The following is a 17,557-nucleotide window of genomic DNA, read 5'->3' as shown; positions in this document are numbered from 1 at the left end:
TATTGACAGAGCCTACCCCACACCCAAATTGGCTGTTTATGGAGAGCTATCTGTTAGTGGAACCCACCCCACATTCCAAACTATCTAAAGAACTAGGTGTGTGTGACTTCCTGGCCTAGGTGACCTGACCGAAGGTAACCTCCTGGCTACGCGACCAACGAGAACCATGTGAGCAACGTGAACCACGCGGCAAGAGCCCAGGCCCCTGTGCCCATCCCCCAACTCTTTACTCTATATAAGTTGTACCCCGTCTCTAATAAACGGAGGCTTTGACAGGAACCCCAGCTTAGCCTCCTTCTTGTCTCCTAGCTCATATCTTACAGGTAGTGCCTCTCCGGGACCCTGGAATAACTGACTGCCTGGTGGGTTACAACCCCTAGACTGAGTAACCCACCCCAAGGCAATCGACACTTGCCGACTCCATGATCCCTGGCTTCTGGCTCTGAGAACAGTGAGAATATAAATTTCTGTTGTTTAAACCCAGCCTGTGGATTACTGTCATGGCTGCCCCCATAAAGCGATACAGTGACCCATGAGGGCAGGGTGGCAGGGGGAGACAAAAGCTATAAGATGTTGGTTGTCTATGCATAGGCTTGCTCCTCTTTTTGTGTGTGTGGGCATTCTAATCCAGCCTCCACTGAGCCATACTCAGGATTACTGTAGGGACAAGACTGATGGAGAGCATTCAGTTTTCCCGGAACCGATTTTGGCAATTTTCTCTACTGCCCAGCAACACCACTCCTTCATAATTTACTAAACAAACCAATTTTACTGTCAGCATGTTAAACGTGTTCAGCTGCGTCACACAGCTGCCCAAGAAGCAAGGTTAAAACTGCCTGCAAATATACGGTACCCCACACTAGCTTTCTTTCTTCCTTACAGGAGGCGGGGTCTCACCATAAAGCCCAGGCTGACTTTGAACTTTCAGTCCTCCTGCCTCAGCCTCCCAACCGCTCCACCTTGTCTGAGGCTCCAGAACATTTCTGGAATTCCTACCACATTCCTCCCACCTGTGGGTTCCACCCACCAGGCCGGCAGGTCCCACCCACCCATCCTCTCTACTCAGGAGCTGCTGGCCTGGAGACAGCGCGTGGTAGGCGGGACTCACAGCGCTGCCTCCTCTGCTGGCTCCTCCCATGCTTTCCTCTTTAGCCAAAGTAGCAGGACCGTGCGGGGGGTGGGGGTGGGGGTACAGCCTGCTCCCCCGCCTTTCCTGTCCCATCTCGTTCCCACTGGCTGTCTCTAGATCTCTAATGTTTTAGAGCCCTCACAGCCACGGGGCCTTTGCGCAGGACTCTCTCTACTTAGCCTCTTTCTCTGCTTGCACCTCATCATCTGGACAATTCCTCAGGGAAGCCCTCCAGGCTAGGCCCCTGATTGGCCATCCAGATACCACTTTTTTTTTTTTTTGGCACTCCTTCGTAATCTGATTTACTAGGCAGACAGCCGATTAATGTTCCTTTTCCCATTCCCAACTTTCAGATCCACAATACCAGAATTAATAACCCTAATATGAGACCTCATTCATTGCACCACCCAGCCTGGGATCTGGTCAGTAGGCCAATTTGTTGGTTGAATGAATATTGTTGTTACTGCTCCCCTAAATTCTTCCATCGCCATGGGAGGGTGTGTGTGGTGGTGCATTGCTCGAATCTGTCTTCAGAAGGGTAGTCATAAAGCCAGGGGTGGTGGGACACAACTGTAATCCCAGTGTCAGAAGTACCAGAAGTTCAAGGCCATCTTCAGCTCCACAGTAAATTTAAGACTAGCTGGGCTAGAGTTTCCCATAACCCTGTCTGGGCCAGGCAAGGTGGTGCTTTGCCTTTGCTCTTAGCATTCTGGAAGGCTAGGCAAGAGGGTTCTGAGTTCAAGGCCAGCCTGGTCTCCAGGAGAAGTACAGGCCAGTCAAGGCCACGCAGTAAGACAAAACAAAGCCAAACGAGAAAGAAAACAAAACTGTCTGGAGAAGGTGCGGCCGGAAAGAAAGGGTCAGTATTCAGATCTCTGCAGTGCGCCTGGTCACGTCTTCTTGGGCTGCTCCTGCTAAGGACTGACCCATGGCGTTGCTAGTGGGACAATGTTGTCCAAGGCAAATGGCATCAGAGGCAGGACTCTTCTACTGTGCACTGTGTTCTCTGGGATCCCTTTGGTCTCTCCAAGATTGTCTATTGATGCCGTATATCAGCTTGCACTCAGCTACCTCAGCTTCACGTTCACGCCCTCACTCGCCCAGAAGACTGAGTAGGGAGCCTCGTGAGTCTGAGGCCAGCCTGGGCTCTATAGCAAGTCCCTGCCAAAATAGACAGAGGTGGGAAGGGAGAGAAAGGGAGGGAGAGAAGGAGGGAAGGAGAGAGAGAGAATGGGACACTTCATAACATGCCTGTAACCCCAGTATTAGGCAGGTAGAACAAAAAGATTACCATGAGTTCGAGGTCAGCCAGAGTCACTTAAAGAACCCGTATTTCAAACGAACTAATGAACAGATGAACGAACGGAAGAACAAACATTAATGGGACGTTGGGGAGATACTGGGATGGAGTACTTTCCTCAGTACTGGCTGGACCTCCTGGAATTGACGTCGGGCCGGCTCTCAGGACATGATGGTGCAGGGCTTTGCCGGTAGAGGGCGCCGGAGGGAGCACCGTGGGTAGAAAGGATTCTCGCCCGTGTGTGTCCTCTAGAGATCATCACCCCAGCCACTGGGTGGAGCAGCTGTCAGCGCCCTCGAGGCCTCCTGCAGCCCTTCCGAGGTAGAGGTCTCACATCTGCCTTGTTCCACCAGCCACCGGCCTCAGCCCCTGTAGCTCGACTGCCCATGAATACTGAACAGCTGTAGCCGGGCACCCTCACAACTTCTCCACATCCATACTCCTAAGAGAGCTGAACCCAAGGAGCACCTGCTTTGTTGGAGTTCCCCTAGGGAACTTTTGTTATTTTGAGATAGGGTCTCTCTATGTAGCCCTGGCAGTCCTGTAAATCACTCTGTAGACCAGACTGGCCTTGAACTCACAGAGGTCCACCTACCTCTGCTTCCCTAGTGCTGAGATTAAAGGGGTTCGCCACCACCGCCACCGGGACCCTAGGGAACTTTTAAATTCCTTTGTGTCTTTTTTACCTTTCGGTGTAAGCCTGATCTCTTTTTGTACTAATCAGACCCTGATTTTTTTTTTCTTTCTGGTACTACTAGAAGTTGAAGCCAGGGCCTTGCAATGCTCAGCGCTCTCCATCCCTGAGCCACAGCCCCAGTCCGATTGGTCCATTTTAACCCCTGTGTAGTTTCTCCGGACTGAACTTGGAAGGCTCCAGACTGCCCCACCTCCTGCGTTCCTGCCCTCCTTCCCAGGCATCAGACTAAGGGACTGTCATTCTCTCCCCCTCCATTCCTGCACAGTCACTGTTCCCCAGATCTCATCATGTGACTAATTCCTTCTTGACAAGACCCTCAGAGATCCCAAAACACGAACCGCCCCCCCCCATGCTTGGACCATAATCCGAATGGGCCCTGTGTACCCTGTTCCCCAGCAAGACGGGCTCTCTTCCAACACACACATCTCCGCTCCTCAATTCTCCCTTCTGCTCCAGGACTTCTTCAGTCACGGTGGTCTCCTGAAAGTTCAGATGGGCAGAGCAGATTCCACCTCATGGTTTCTGTACGTATTAGCCTGTTTTTTTCTTTTGCAATGCCGGAGATGAAACTCGTGGCCTTGCACACAGGTAAGGGAGGCAGCACAAGGCTACATGCCGCCCAGCCTCCACCTTCCATGCAAGGTTTGTTCCCTTCTGCCCTCTTCAGAGGCGCCGCTTCCTTTAAGAGGCTCTTCACCTGCTTCCCAGCCTCTCTCTCTCCTGCTTTCTCTGTGGCACTTATCTCCTGTCACACAGTATTTCTCGCTATTATTCATTATTCACGTTTGCATTGGCCTCCACAGGAGAAAAATCTCCCGTGTGAAGCCAGTCTTGGACACTGCAGCATCCCCAGAGCCCAGAATCATACTACTAGGTACACCTTGGGTGCTCAGGAAAGACTGATTAACTGACTGAATAAAAGACTGTTTCTGCCCGGTGGTAGTGCACGCCTTTAATTCCAGCACTCAGGAGGCAGAGGCAGGGGGATCTCTGTGAGTTCAAGGCCAGCCTGGTCTACAGAGCAAGTTCTAGGACAGCTAGGACTGTTACACAGAGAAACCTTGTCTTGGGGAAAAAAGGTGTTTTTGCTTTTGCTACTGCCTCCCCTCCCTTGAACGCTTTCTCTCCTCCCTCCAACCTGCCCTCAGGTCCTTAGCACACTTTTCCAGGAAACACTCCATGAACTGTTCCTGTCCCTATCTCACTGGGTAAATTTGGATGTCATATATAGTCCAAGGGGAGTTTGCAGGCAGAAAAAAACAGGCTGCTTTATTGGAGCAAAGGGAAGAGGGGGAGAGGAAAGGAGGGGGCTCTAGGCTTCAGGCTCTGCACCAGGGTGGTCTCACTAGGGCAAGCGGCTGACGAGTGGTACAGGTCACTTTTTCCACTCTTTCTTTTCATAATCCCAGTGGGCAGCCAGGCCCTGTATGGGGTTGCTCTTCATGTCCAGGAGGCGCTGGAGCTGCTGGGCTTTCCGCTCCTCCGTCAGGGTGATAACTTTCTCAGGGAACACTGCAGGGACAGCAAAGGTGAGACAGCAGCAGCCCAGGTCCCAGTCACACTCCCTCTGAGCCCCGGGCTACAGCCACACTGTCAGGGTCCCCTGCACTGAGGGGTTCGCTCCCTGCTATCTCCAGGCTCTCCCCCCCACTCCTCTGTTTCTGTCTCAGTCTTTTTGAAAAAGGATTTTACTCTGTAGCTCTGGTTGTCCTGGAACTCACTATGTAGACCAGCCTGGCTTTGAACTCACAGAGCTCCTACTGTCACTGCCTTCCCAGGGCTGGGATTAGTGGTGTGCACCGCCAGGCTCTCCAGACGGTCCAGGACCAGGGCTTTGCTGCCAGTTTCCCTTAGACTCACTCCTTCCCCTCAGTGAATCTACTTCCTCACTTCTCTCTGTGGCCAGTGGCAGGCTGACGTGAAGACAATATGTGCTGCCCACAGCCCCACCACCTCTCTACTGTGTGGCCTCGAACAAGTTACTTCACTTCTCTGAGCCTCGCCTTCCTCTCCTGCAAGGAGTAGGCTCTGTCTGGATGGTTCTGGAAACGGAGTATGAGTACTTGTGAGGTTCTGGGCATCTCTCTGGCTGGACAGATAGGAAACACTGGCTGTGGCCTCCCACTAGACAGGAAGGGAGAGGGGGCTCCTTCTGTGTCCTGCAGCTGGATGGGCGGTGGGATATTTAGGAGCAAAGGTAAGCAGACACCACTGACTTCACAAACCAGGATAGGAGCTGGACGGTGGTGGAGGCCTGTAATCCCAGTACTGGGAAAGCTGAGGCAGGAGGATAGAGAGCTTAAGGCCAGCATGGAATACATAGGGATAATAAATACCAGAGGAGAACAGCATTTCACCCAAAGACTGGACCCTGAGGGAGGGACTTGAGAGACCCTTACCTGTGGACCCTCTTAGCCTAGCCTCTGTCCCTGATACTTAACTTTCCCCCTTATTCATTTCATGGTGGGGGTATGCACAGGGGAGTGAGCTATGGCGCATGTGTGGAGGTGTGAGGAGATGGTTCTCTCCTGGGAACTGAACTCAACTGAAGGCATGGTGGCTCGCACCTTTAGCCACTGAGCCAGGCTCGTCTTAGTTTTTGAGGCAGGGTTTCTCACTGATGCTGATTGGCTACAGGAATCCTACTGTTTCTACCTCCCCAGTGCCCCATCACATCCCAACTTCAAAACAATTATTAATATTACTATTATTTCATGTGCTCTGCTTGCATGTTTGTATGTGCACCATGTGTGTGTCCGGTGCCTGAGCAGGCCAGCAAAGGGCGTCATATCCCCTGTTCCTGACAGTTGTGAGCTGTCATGTTGGTACTGGGAATAAATCCAGGTCCTCTGGAAAAGCAGCCAGTGTAACTGCTGAGCCATCTCTCTGGCCTAACGTATCTGCTTTTTATGCTGGGAGTGGGGCTGATGCTGGGAACCCAAACTCACGTTCTCATGTTTGCAAGACAAGTACTTTCCTAAGTGAGCTGTCTCCCAACCTCATCACTGTCTCTATCCAGAGGTAGACAAGGATGGCCCCTAGGAAAAGCAAACCCTGAGCTAGACCTTTCCCTAAAGACCTTCCCTTCTCAGGTTTGTACAGGACAGGAATTCCCATCCAGATTTTACAAGAAAAATCACAGCAGGTTACTGCCAGCATTTGGGAGGCAGGAGAGGCAGGCAGATCTCTGTCAACTCAAGGTCAGTCTGGTCTACACAGAGAGTTCCAAATCAGCCAGGAGCACATAATGAGATCTTCTCTAAAGTAAATAAAAAAAAAAAAAAGGGCTGGCAAAATGGCTTAATGGGTAAATGTGCTTGCCACTGGACCTGACAACTGACTCCCAAAAACTGTCCTCTGACCTCCACAGTAAATAAACTTTAAAAGAAAGAAAGGAATGACCCACCTTCAAAACAAACAAATGAACAAACAAAAAACAACCCACAACCCGGGCATGGCGACTCACGTCTGTAATGTCAGCACTCGAAATTGCAAAGCAAAACAATTGCTGCAAGTTTAAAGCCAAACTAGGCTCCTTGGTGAGTTTCCCCGCCATCCTGGATATGGCGATTTGAACAGGAATGGCCTCCCATAGGCTCATATATTGTAATGCTGAGTCATTGGGGAATGCCACTATTTGAAATGGATTAAGAGGTGTGGCCTTGTTGGAGGAAGTGTGTCACTGGGGGTGGACATTGAAGTTTCAGAAGCCGGAGCTAAGCCCAGTGTCACTCTCTCTTCCTGCTGCCTACTGATCTAGATGTAGAACTCTCAGCCACTCTTCTAGCACCATGTCTGCCACCACGGCGATGGACTAAACCTCTAAAACTGTAAGCCAGGTTCAACAAAATGCTTGCTTTTGTTAGAGTTGCTGCGGCCATGCGTCTCTTCACAGCAATACAACAGTGGCTAAGACAGTGGCTTAAAGAGGAAGACCGTGCATTCATCCACTTATTTATTTGGTTGGCTGGTTTCTGAGACAGGGTTTCTCTGTGTAGCCCTGGCTGTCCTGGAACTCACTCTACAGACTGCTGTCTATAGACTCTATAGGCTGTTGTCAATGTCAGAGACCCATCCACTTGCCTGTGCTTCCTGAATGCTGGGACTAATAGTGTGTGCCACTACTGCCCAGCAAGATCTTGCTTCTAAAAGAAAAAAAAATGTCTGGCGTGGTAGTGCATGCCTTTAATCTCAGCATGTGAGCTTGAGGCCAGCCTGATCCACACAGGGAGCTCCAGGCCAGACAAGGGTACTCTCTCAAAAGAGACAGAGACACACAGAGAGAGACGAGAGAGGATTCCCAGAAAACATTTCCTAGTTTCTCCTGTAGCTAAGCTAAGCAAAGACATATTATCATCTGTAGCCAATAGAACAGAAATAGATGCTGGACATGGAGAGGCATCTTGTACATTAAATGCAAGCTTCCCTTCCTGTTAAGTGTAACAGAGCAAAGGGTCTGTGAGTGCCCATCTTGGCCTGGACTGTTTCACTGGCCTTTTTTTTTTTTTAAGATTTATTTATTTATTTATTATGTATACAACATTCTGCCTCAATCTATTCTTGCACGCCAGAGGAGGGTGCCAGATCTTAGTACAGATGGTTGTGAGCCACCATGTGGTTGCTGGGAATTGATCTCAGGACCTCTGGAAGAGCAGCCAGTGCTCTTAACCTCTGAGCCATCTCTCCAGCCCCCTTCACTGGCCTTTTATTGTGAGAGAGGAATAACCCTAGCTAGGAGTGGTCCTGCAAACCTAACCCCAATTCTCAGGAAGGAGAATCCCAAGTCTGAGGTCAGCATGGTCTGCATAGTAAAGCCTGCTTTAAAGAAGAAAGAGAAGAAGAGGAGGAGGAGGAGAAGGAGGAGGAGGAGAAGGAGGAGGAGGAGAAAAAGAAGGAGCTGATCATAGTGGCACACACCTTTAATCCTATCATTTGGGAGGCAGATGGACTGATGTGGGAGTGTCAAATATCAGTCTGTTGATTTCATTGGTTAATTAATAAAGAAACGGCTTCTCCTGATAGGTTAGAACATAGGTGGGTGGAGTGAACAGAACAGAATGCTGGGAGGAAGAGGAAGTGAGGCAGATGCCATGCCTCTTCTCTCCAGGGCAGACGCAATGAAGCTCCTACCCAGGATGGACGTAGACTAGAATCTTCCCTGTAAGCGCACCTTGTGGTGCTACACAGATTATTAGATATGGGTTAGTCAAAGATGTGAGAGTTAGCCAAGAAGAGGCTAGATATAATGGGCCAAGCAGTGTTTAAAAGAATACAATTTGTGGCCGGGCGGTGGTGGCGCACGCCTTTAATCCCAGCACTCGGGAGGCAGAGGCAGGCGGATCTCTGTGAGTTCGAGACCAGTCTGGTCTACAGAGCTAGTTCCAGGACAGGCTTCAAAGCCACAGAGAAACCCTGTCTCGAAAAACCAAAAAAAAAAAAAAAAAAAAAAAAAAAGAATACAATTTGTGTGTTGTTATTTTGGGGCATAAGCTAGCCAGGCGGCCGGGAGCTGGGCCACAGGAATGCATACCCACAGTTCCTTCTACAATGGACCTCTGTGAGTTTGAGACCAGCCTGGTCTACATAGTAAGTAGTTCCAGAACAGTCAAGGCTACATAGTGAGATTCTGTCAAAAAAAAAAAAAAAAAAAACAAGAAAAAAGACAATATATTTGTGTCTTCCAACTGTTGAAAAGTATGCTAAGAAACACACGGTTAATATACAGTGATCAGAAATACCACCATGCATGCACCCACCTGAACCTATAGCCCCCTCACTAAATCATCCGAGAGCCCAGACAGAACTGGATGTTATTATTCCCATTTTGCAGATAAGAAAACTAATGCCCAGAGAGCTAACCTCCATACCTCCCCTCTAGGTGTCCATGTTCTGTTCTTCATCCTCCCTCTGCGGAGACTTTTCAGAACCCTTCAGGTGAGTCCTAGGGAACTTGGCCAGTAGCTATGAGCACAAGGGCATTCACTGCCTCCAGCCAATGACTCACACTCACCATACACCCGCTGCCACCAAATCACCAGAGCAGTGAAGCCAATGAAAAAGAAGACGCAGCCCATCACTGTCTTCCATTCGTTGGAGCGATGGTTCATCTCTGCGAAGGTTTCGTGGAACTGGAGCCGGTACACTGGAGACAGGCAGCGTGTGGAAGGATACTTACACAGATCCATGCCCAGGACCCTAGAACAGCTGTTGGCACCCGAAACCCTTGGCTGCCCCTTCTTGCGCTATAGGCTGTTCACTCAGCCTCTTTTGTGGAATATTATTTTAACTCGGCAAAGATAAGCTATACCTGTTTATGCTGCAGCATCTTACTTTAACTGGGTAAAGGTGTGTTGCTTTGTTTATGCTGCATGTGTTTAATTCTGTAAAGATGTGTTGCAGCTGTCTCACCTTGCCTGTCTAAGGCACCCAATTGATTAATAAAAAGCTAAATGGCCAACTGCTAGGCAGAAGAAAAGATAGGCGGGACTGAGGGCAGAGAGAATAAATAGGAGATATCCAGGCTTGAGAAAGAAGAGGAACAAGAAGGGAGGAGGAGGGAGATGCCTGGGGCCAGAAGCCAGGCAGACACCAGCCAGACACAGAAAGCAGTGAAAGTAAGATACAGAAGGAAGAAAGGTAAAAAGCCCCAAGGCAAATGGTAGATAAAAGAGAAACAGGATAATTTAAGTTAAAAGAGCTAGCCAGAAACCTACCTAAACTAGGCTGAGCATTCAAAACTAATGATAAGTCTCTGTGTCATGATTTGGGAGCTGGTTTGTGGCCTAAAAGAAAAGGCCTGGTACACTTGAGTGTGCGAGTGTGCACATGACATATGTGCGTGGATGACATACATGTGCGTGAATGTGGCGGCTAGAAATCACCATCTGGTGTCTTCCATGATCACGCTCTACCTTTGCTGCCTTGTGTTTTGAGACAGGATCTCTCGCTGACCCTGAAGCTCACTGATTGGTCTATACTAGCTGGCCAGGGAGCGCCTCCTGTCTTGGCCTCCCCACGGCTGGGATTACAGGCAGATGCTGCTTTGCCCAGCCTTTTTCTGAAGTCGGGTTCTCATGCTTGCATGGCAGGTACCGCACTGAGCCATCTCCCCGTACACCAGTCCATTGTTTTGTTTCGTTTTGTTTTCAAGACAGGGTTTCTTTGTGTAACAGTACTGACTATCCTGGAACTCGCTTTGTAGACCAGGCTGAGATCCACCTGCCTCACCTCCCAAGTGCTGGGATTAAAGGTCTGCGCCACCACTGCCCAGCTACACCAGCCCATTCTTGTTTGCTTGTGTGTTTTGTTTGTTTTGAGCTAGGGTCTCACTCTGCTGTCCTGCCTCTGCTTCCTGAATGCTGCAGCGCTAGACAGCGCAGCCACCAGCTTTTTTTTTTTTTTTAACTTTATATGCATTGGTGTGAAGGTGTTAGATCCCCTGGAACTGGATTTACAGACAGTTGTGAGCTGCCATGTGGGTGCTGGGAATTGAACCACGGGGCCTCTGGAAGAGCAGTCATCTCTCCAACCCCTGCCACCAGATTCTTTTTAAGTCAAGAAGGCCTCTCAGAGGAGACCTCGGGACCCAGGTTTAGGAAATCAAGCAGAGAAAGCCAGGCTGAAATGAAAGCAAAGGAGTACTATGTGGGGGCTCACACTTTCAGCCCAGCCCTGCCGAAGTAGAGGCAGACAAACCTCAGTGAATTCAAGGGCAGCCTGGGCTACACATTGGATCTCAGTCCAGCAGACTTTACAATGAAACCCATTGTTGCAAAAATTAAGGCCTGGCGGCGGTGGTGGCGCACGCCTTTAATCCCAGCACTCAGGAGGCAAAGGCAGGTGGATCTCTGTGCGTCTGAGGCCAGCCTGGTCTAGGACAGCCAGAGCAACACAGAGAAAGCCTGTCTCAAAAAACTAAAACATAAAAAATTAAATTAAATTAAATGGCCCAGGACAGGAACAGATGGGGAAGGGGCAAAGAAAGGGAAACGGGACTGAGGAAGAGGAGTGAGTGTCAGCAGGAGGCAGCTCGAACAGGACCTGGCCAGCCCCAGGGAAGATGGGATTTGGGTCTGTTCTGACTGAACAGGGAGGATGCATTTCTGATGTGGAAGTACAAAAATAAGCTTTTATGTGGCAATTCTTTATCAGGACTTCCCTGACCTCCCGCCTCCCACTGAGAATTTTTATCACCTGCTTTGTGGAACTCAAGCTCCCTAGACCCTCAGAAGAACAAGGGCTCTGGTACCCGACGCCTCCCCAGCACCGAGATCACTGGCAGTACACAGGAGGCTCTGTTTTGTGTAGTTATGCATTTAAAACTACAAAACACTCATTTATTTTGGGAAAGAATCTTACTACACAGCCTAGGCTGCCCTTGAACCCACAATCCTCCTCCCTCAGCCATTCCCAGGACTTGGTATTATAGGTACATGTCACCATGCCAGCTTAAACTCTCTTTGGGGGGTTTGTTTTGTTTTTCGAGACAGGGTTTCTCTGAGTAGCCTTGGCTGTGCTGGAACTCATTCCGTAGATCAGGCTGGCCTTGAACTCACAGATCTGCCTGCCTCTGCCTCCCAGGTGCTGGGATTAAGGGCATGGGCCACCACCACCCAGCTACCATGCCAACTTAAAGCTTTGTTTTTGCTTAAGTTGTGCGCCTTCCAGTAATTATCAAAATATAGTCACAGTTGGATGCCTAACTAGGTTCTGGCGTGGCTATCAGGAGATGCATGGACCAGGGCCATCATGGCCCACTACCCAGCTGGATGCCTAAGCTCAGATCAAGAGTCATAGAATGAAAAAGCAATAGAGAGGACAAGCAATGTCTGTGAGCCAAAGACCTGGTCTGAGGAGGACTTCCTTCCTTCCCCTTTGCCCTCTTTTTTTTTCCTGCTTCCTTTTCTCCTTTTTCTTTCTACCCTCCCCACTTCCCGCCTTCCCTGCCCCCCTCCCTTCTTGCAGTTCTTTAAGAGTGTGGCCTATGTGAACACTGTGTCTCTGTACCTTAAATAGCTTCGAGATGGCTATGTGAGAGAAAATGAGCGCTGGCACAGGCTCCTGGGCAGAACCGTCTTGGGCTGGGCAGTTTGGCTGCCACAGTGACTCTCCACCCAGGCAGAAGCAGAGAAGAGGAAGGAGGTGGGGTGAAGGTGAGGGAGGGGGGATCCAGTGGCAAGAGGTCCAGGGCCCGCTGGTGCTTGCTGAGAGCTCTGGCTCCCTCCTGTAACCCAGCAGCCTTCCCAGAGTGTGGTGTGGCAGTGGTATGGCCCTGGTGTCTTCTGTGTGGGTCCAAGTCCTGACCGCTGGCTAGTAACTCTTAAGTTGTGTGGCCTGGCCAGTGATGTCATCTCCCTGAGCTTCTGTTTCCTATGACTATGGGACCAGCGGTTGGCCAGTTAATGGTGGGTACAGGGACATACTTAATGTGGTGACATTTTGGTAAAGAAGAAAAGAGGGGCCTTCCTTTTCTGATATAGAAGGGAGATGGGTGGAATAAGTAGAAGGGAAAGGAGGGAGGAGAAGAGAGAAGAAGGAAGAGGGAGGTGGGGGAGAAGGGGAGGGAGTTGGAAGGGGAGTTGCGGGTGTGGAAGAAAGGAAAAGGAGCCAGGCAGAACACTAAGCATTTAAGTTTACAGGTCAAGGATGCAGCTTCTTCCCACCCATGCCAGGGCCTGCCTTTGTAGTAGATGCCAGTAAGATGCCCGGTGAGAGAAAGCATGAGGGAGTGAGCAACGCTGCCTTCTGCCCATTAAGTACCCCCTGAAGTAAGAGACATCGGCACCCCAGCTGTGAAAGGAGGCCAAGAGGCTCCAGATAGCCCAGATTAGCCCAGGGCCACATAGCTCTCCTCCCTTCTTCCCTGACTACATCAGCTGCCTCTCTGTGCCCCACTTAGTGACATAAGGACCCCCACACCTGCCCCTGTGACCCCCTTCCCCACGTCACTCTTATTCTTCCCTAGAAAGATTTCCTGGGGACCCTCTTCTCTTTTGGGTCTGCAGCCCCTGGGACACACCCCACCTTAGACACATTCTGCCTTACACTGTGAGATCAGCCTAAGTGACTCTCCTCATGTCCCCAATGTCACGAGCTTCAGACATGGGGTTTCACTGAACAAAGTGTGAGTTGGACACACACACACACACCCACCCCGTGCCTTCCCCTTCTCTTTGGTCAGATAGTCGCCTAACCCAGTACTTACAGGCCACCTTCTCCGCTTGGCTCAGCTGGGCCCAGCTGCCCTTCTCCTTCTCCTTCAGGGCCCGCTGCTCCTCAGTGAGCTCTGTGCAGAAGGGTTCATCGGGCATGGGATAGGAGCGTTGGGCATAGCAGTCCACATAGGGGCTCATCCTCCGCTGGCTGCTAGCTGCAGGTACAAGGGAGAGAGCTGTGTCCAGGCTGCAACAGAACCACCTATCTTTAACCATGACTTCAGTTATAAGTGGTACATTTCTTGTTCACAGTGTGTCAGTTGAAGGCTTTCAGGTGAGCTGGCTCACGGGCCACATGTCACTCTGAGCTAGAGGTCATCTCCATTTGACAGATGAGCACACTGAGCCTTCAGGCAAGGAGCACAGGTCGCCACCTCTTTGCTGCAAACCCTGCATTTTCTGGGAAGATGTAGGCCCGAGAGGAGGTCCACTGAGGTAGAGGCTAGGGGTGAGGAAGGGCTTAAAGAGGGAGCCGAGATCCAGGGGAAAACAGCCGTGCAGACTATAAAGCTCCCTGTGGCGTGACTTTACATGTGCTCATGGGGCTTCAGAGACAGCCGGGAGTGTACTACAGCTTGACACAACTCACACCGAATGCAACTGCATCTGCACAGCTTCCTCTGGAAGCCTCTCACTTCCGTGGAAGCTTCCAGATAACGCATCAAAGGTCCTCTGGGGGAAGAAGGGCTGAGAACGTAGCCCAGTGGGTAGAGTCCTTGCCTAGTATGTTGAAAGTCTCGGGATGTGAGAAGGTCTGGGTTTGATCCCCAGCACCATGAAGCATGGTGGCACATGCCTATCATCTCATCCTTTGGGAGGTGGAGGCAGAAAGATTAAGAATTCAAGGCTATCCTCATCAACATAGCAAATTCCAGGCCAGGCTGGTGCAGGAGAGCCTGTGTCCAAAAAGTAAGATGAAAGGAGAGGGCCTGGGCAATGACTCGGTGGGTAGAGACAGTTGCGGTGGTAGGACGAGCAGAGTTCAATCCCTGGGACCTTCACAAAGGTGGGAGGAGAGAAGATTCCACAAAACTGCCCTCTGACCCCCACAAGCATGGTATAGCATGCCCCCATATATCTTGCATACATACAATAATAAATACATACAAAAATAAATTTAAATGACCCCTATACATCATGCATACTGGCAATAGTAAATTTTTTAAAATCACCAAAAGGCCCGGCACACTGCAGTGTTCTGTGATCATAGGTCCAGAAAGGATAATGAAGAATCAAGAGCCTTGGAGAGACTTTCCTTGGGGACTAGGCCTCAGCTTTGTGCAGATGGCCAGGTTGCCCAGAGCAAGGCTAGAAAGTGGAGGGTCTCACTACAGGCTGTCCTGCTTATTGACACCAGAGGCAGGAGAATAGCATCAGAGAAGTCTTGGTTCTGAGTCCTGTCTCTCTGTCTGTCTGTCTGTCTGTCTGTCTATCTATCATCTATCTATCTATCTATCTATCTATCTATCTATCTATCTATCTATCTATCATCATCTGTTTTGGTGTTTTGAGACAGCCTTGCCCTATAGCCCAGGCTGGTCTTGTCTCTAAGCCACAGTGATCCGCCTGCCTCAGTCTTTGAAATGCTATGGTTGTTATGAACCGCCATGCCCAGTTTTGCTGTTTTCATTTTTGTTTGTGACAGGGAATCAGTCTGTAAGCCAAACTGTTTTGGGATGTGTGGCAGCCCTCAGCCTCCTGAGTACCCGGATTGAGGTGTGAGCCACCATACCCAATTTTGGGTGCCGCCCTATCTAGTGTCTAGCACTCTGGGCTCCAGCTGTTCATCTAAGAAGCAGAGCTATTCGAGGCCAGCCTGGTCTACAAGAGCTAGTTCCAGGACAGGAACCAAAAGCTACGAAGAAACCCTGTCTCGAAAATAAAAAAATAAATAAATAAATAAAAGAAGCAGAGCTAGCACTGCTGCATGCTGCTATTGCAAAATCTAAAGTGATTAGCATAGCTCGGGGGGCCCAGGAATGGATCAGCCAATCTTATCTTCCACGTTACTCCCCTGAGCAGCAGATCCCTTCTGCTATCTGGCCAAAATCTCACCTGCTTTAGACCTCTTCTTCTGCCTAGTCCTGGCACCAAGGTCTGAAAAGGAGCATTTAGGGTCTCCATCCTTGCAGCATCCTCCCCTTTGGGAATCAGAGGTCTTAGAGGACTAAGGTGTGGGCTAGGCTCTAAGGAAACCTGGGATGAAGGGGTCTACTCTCTTGTTCCACAGTGGACTCCGTTTGCCGGAGGAACTTGTTCCAGGACTCCAGGCGCAGGATCACAGGATGTGATAGATAGGAGGCAGTTAACAAGGCTCTCCGCCCCAGTTCTGGAGCAGGGCTGACACCTGGGTCTGAGCCTTACCAGTGCCTCTTGGGCTGTGTGTCCCTCGAGTTCCCAGTCCTCCGGTCCTGATCAGCAGACTCCAGGCAGCTCTGGAGAGCATCTGTGGGGCGGGAGACAGGGGCGGTTCTGCACCACATGGCTCTCTGACTGCCCCTGGCGCCAGATTCTGCTTTGCTGGTGGGTTGGAAGGGACCCCCTTCAGCTTTGCCTGATACGTGGCAGTGGGTGGAGGTGAGGCGCTAGATCTTTGGGGCCCTCTTAGATTCTCCATTCATCATTTGAGAAGAGGGAGGAGGTCAAACCTCTGGTAAAGGTCTGAACGGTTTGGGTCTGGGGGTGAGGGTGGGGCCTGAGCTCTGCTGCCAGTCTCACATCAGCCAGGTTGGGAGCCCCACTAAATTGTCTGCCCCAGAGGAAAGTCCTGAGCCTCCTCCCCACAGAGCAGCTGGCCCAGATCTCAGAGCAGATGCTCCGCGACTTGCTCCCAGGTCTCCTTAATTGACTGCCTACGTGCGTTCTGCCTGCTCTGCTGCAGGAGGAGGGGGCAGGCTGCGCCCTACCCAGCGGCAACAGAGGCCAAGGACCAAACTAGTTCAGCCAGTGGACGAGGCAACACATTTAGGGAAAGGGCCAGCCAGTCTTCTGGGAAGAGGAGACCCCACTTCCCGGGAAAGAGGGAATGCCTGGGGCTAGGTCTCTGGCATCAGAACGGGACAGTGAGGGGACCCCAGGAAGGGAGGGTGTGTGGTGATGGGGCAAAGGCTCAGGATGGCCACCGCGAACATCTCACTCCCACGACCCTTCCCTCGGGCGGGACTCACCTTTCAGACTGAAGGCAGCGGAGCGACCCAGAGCTGCCCCGCTGAGTGACTGGCAGGGAATTGAAGACTGGACCGAGGGGACCAGAGCTCGCCCCGCCTCTGCCCGCCACCCCCACGTGGGAACGTCCCGCCTCTGTCGCTTGTGCTGAGCCAAGTCCCCAGGGGCGCGGGAAAAGAGAGTGTTGCTGCTGCCCGCCCTGTCCCCAGCGGTGCGGGGACCTCCTCAAACCCCCGGCTGGCAGAGGAGCAGGAGGTCCCTGCTACTCCACCTTTCTCCTTCAACCCACCACGAATGTGCTGTGGTTTTGAGTCAGGGTTTCGTGTAGCCCAGGCTGGCTTCAAACTCACTAGATAACAGAGACTTGGCTACCTCTTGCTTCCCGGGCGGCTCGGAGATTACAGATGCAACTGTAAAATTGTCTTAGCCTTCCAGCCTCCTCTCCTAGGCAGCCTTCGAGGACCACTGTGGGCGCTCCGCCGGCCCTCTACCATAGCAGGTGAGGTGCGGGGAGAGGAGAGGAGAAAGGCTTCTTCACTGGCAGGCCAGCAGCGGTCCCAGGATTCAGAGATGGAGGCAGGAGGATCACAAAGTTCAAGGACAAGCTTTGCTGCAAAACCTTGTCTCCAAGCAAAAGAGATAAAGCCTCCCCTGGGTTTTTCTTCTGAGTTGTGTACTCTGACAAAATGGCCTAACGTCTCTGAGCACGTTTTCTCTCCCATGAGAGAGACCTAAGGCTAGCTCCTACCTCGTGCTTCGCTGGTTGTGATAGTTTCATTACCAGAAAAGAGCTCAGGTACATTCAATAAAATTACTCACTGACCCCAGCACTCCGGAGAATGAGTCAGGCAACTCTATGAGCTGGAGGTCAGCCTGGTCTACATACCTAGTTCCAGGCTAGCCAAGGCTACAGAGTGAGGCACCACCCCAAAAACAAAACCAAACAAAAGAATTATTTATTGATACTGTGCCAATGAAGCAGTTTAATCCCAGCATTTGGGAAGCAGAGGCAGGTGGATATCCATGAGTTCAAGGACAGCCTAGTCTACATA

General features: G+C 50.9%; 1 protein-coding gene across 1 annotated transcript; it reads right to left on the bottom strand.

Moving 5' to 3' along the window:
• Window positions 1-4,368: 4,368 nt before the first annotated feature.
• Window positions 4,369-16,605, bottom strand: Cox4i2 (cytochrome c oxidase subunit 4I2). Its single transcript, XM_075962523.1, has 5 exons — window positions 16,508-16,605; window positions 15,705-15,786; window positions 13,331-13,495; window positions 9,137-9,268; window positions 4,369-4,638 (listed from the first exon to the last, which is right to left on the bottom strand). Exons 2-5 carry the CDS (start codon window positions 15,784-15,786, stop codon window positions 4,502-4,504), a joined length of 516 nt encoding a protein of 171 aa, XP_075818638.1. The 5' UTR covers window positions 16,508-16,605; the 3' UTR covers window positions 4,369-4,501.
• Between the last annotated feature and the right edge of the window lie 952 nt (window positions 16,606-17,557).

The sequence above is a fragment of the Microtus pennsylvanicus genome, chromosome 2 (genome assembly GCF_037038515.1).
Source record: "Microtus pennsylvanicus isolate mMicPen1 chromosome 2, mMicPen1.hap1, whole genome shotgun sequence".
NCBI classification, from domain to species: domain Eukaryota; kingdom Metazoa; phylum Chordata; class Mammalia; order Rodentia; family Cricetidae; genus Microtus; species Microtus pennsylvanicus.
This window is presented reverse-complemented; position numbering and strand designations above follow the sequence as displayed.

Bases quoted from the DNA above. Each gene is read 5' to 3' on its own strand.
- Cox4i2 (XM_075962523.1), bottom strand. From the start codon at position 15,786: ATGCTCTCCAGAGCTGCCTGGAGTCTGCTGATCAGGACCGGAGGACTG. The intron at 13,496-15,704 runs GTAAGGCTCAGA...TTGTACCTGCAG, and splicing joins ACACAGCCCAAGAGGCACTG to CTAGCAGCCAGCGGAGGATG. The intron at 4,639-9,136 runs GTGAGTGTGAGT...CTGTCCCTGCAG, and splicing joins TTGGTGGCAGCGGGTGTATG to TGTTCCCTGAGAAAGTTATC.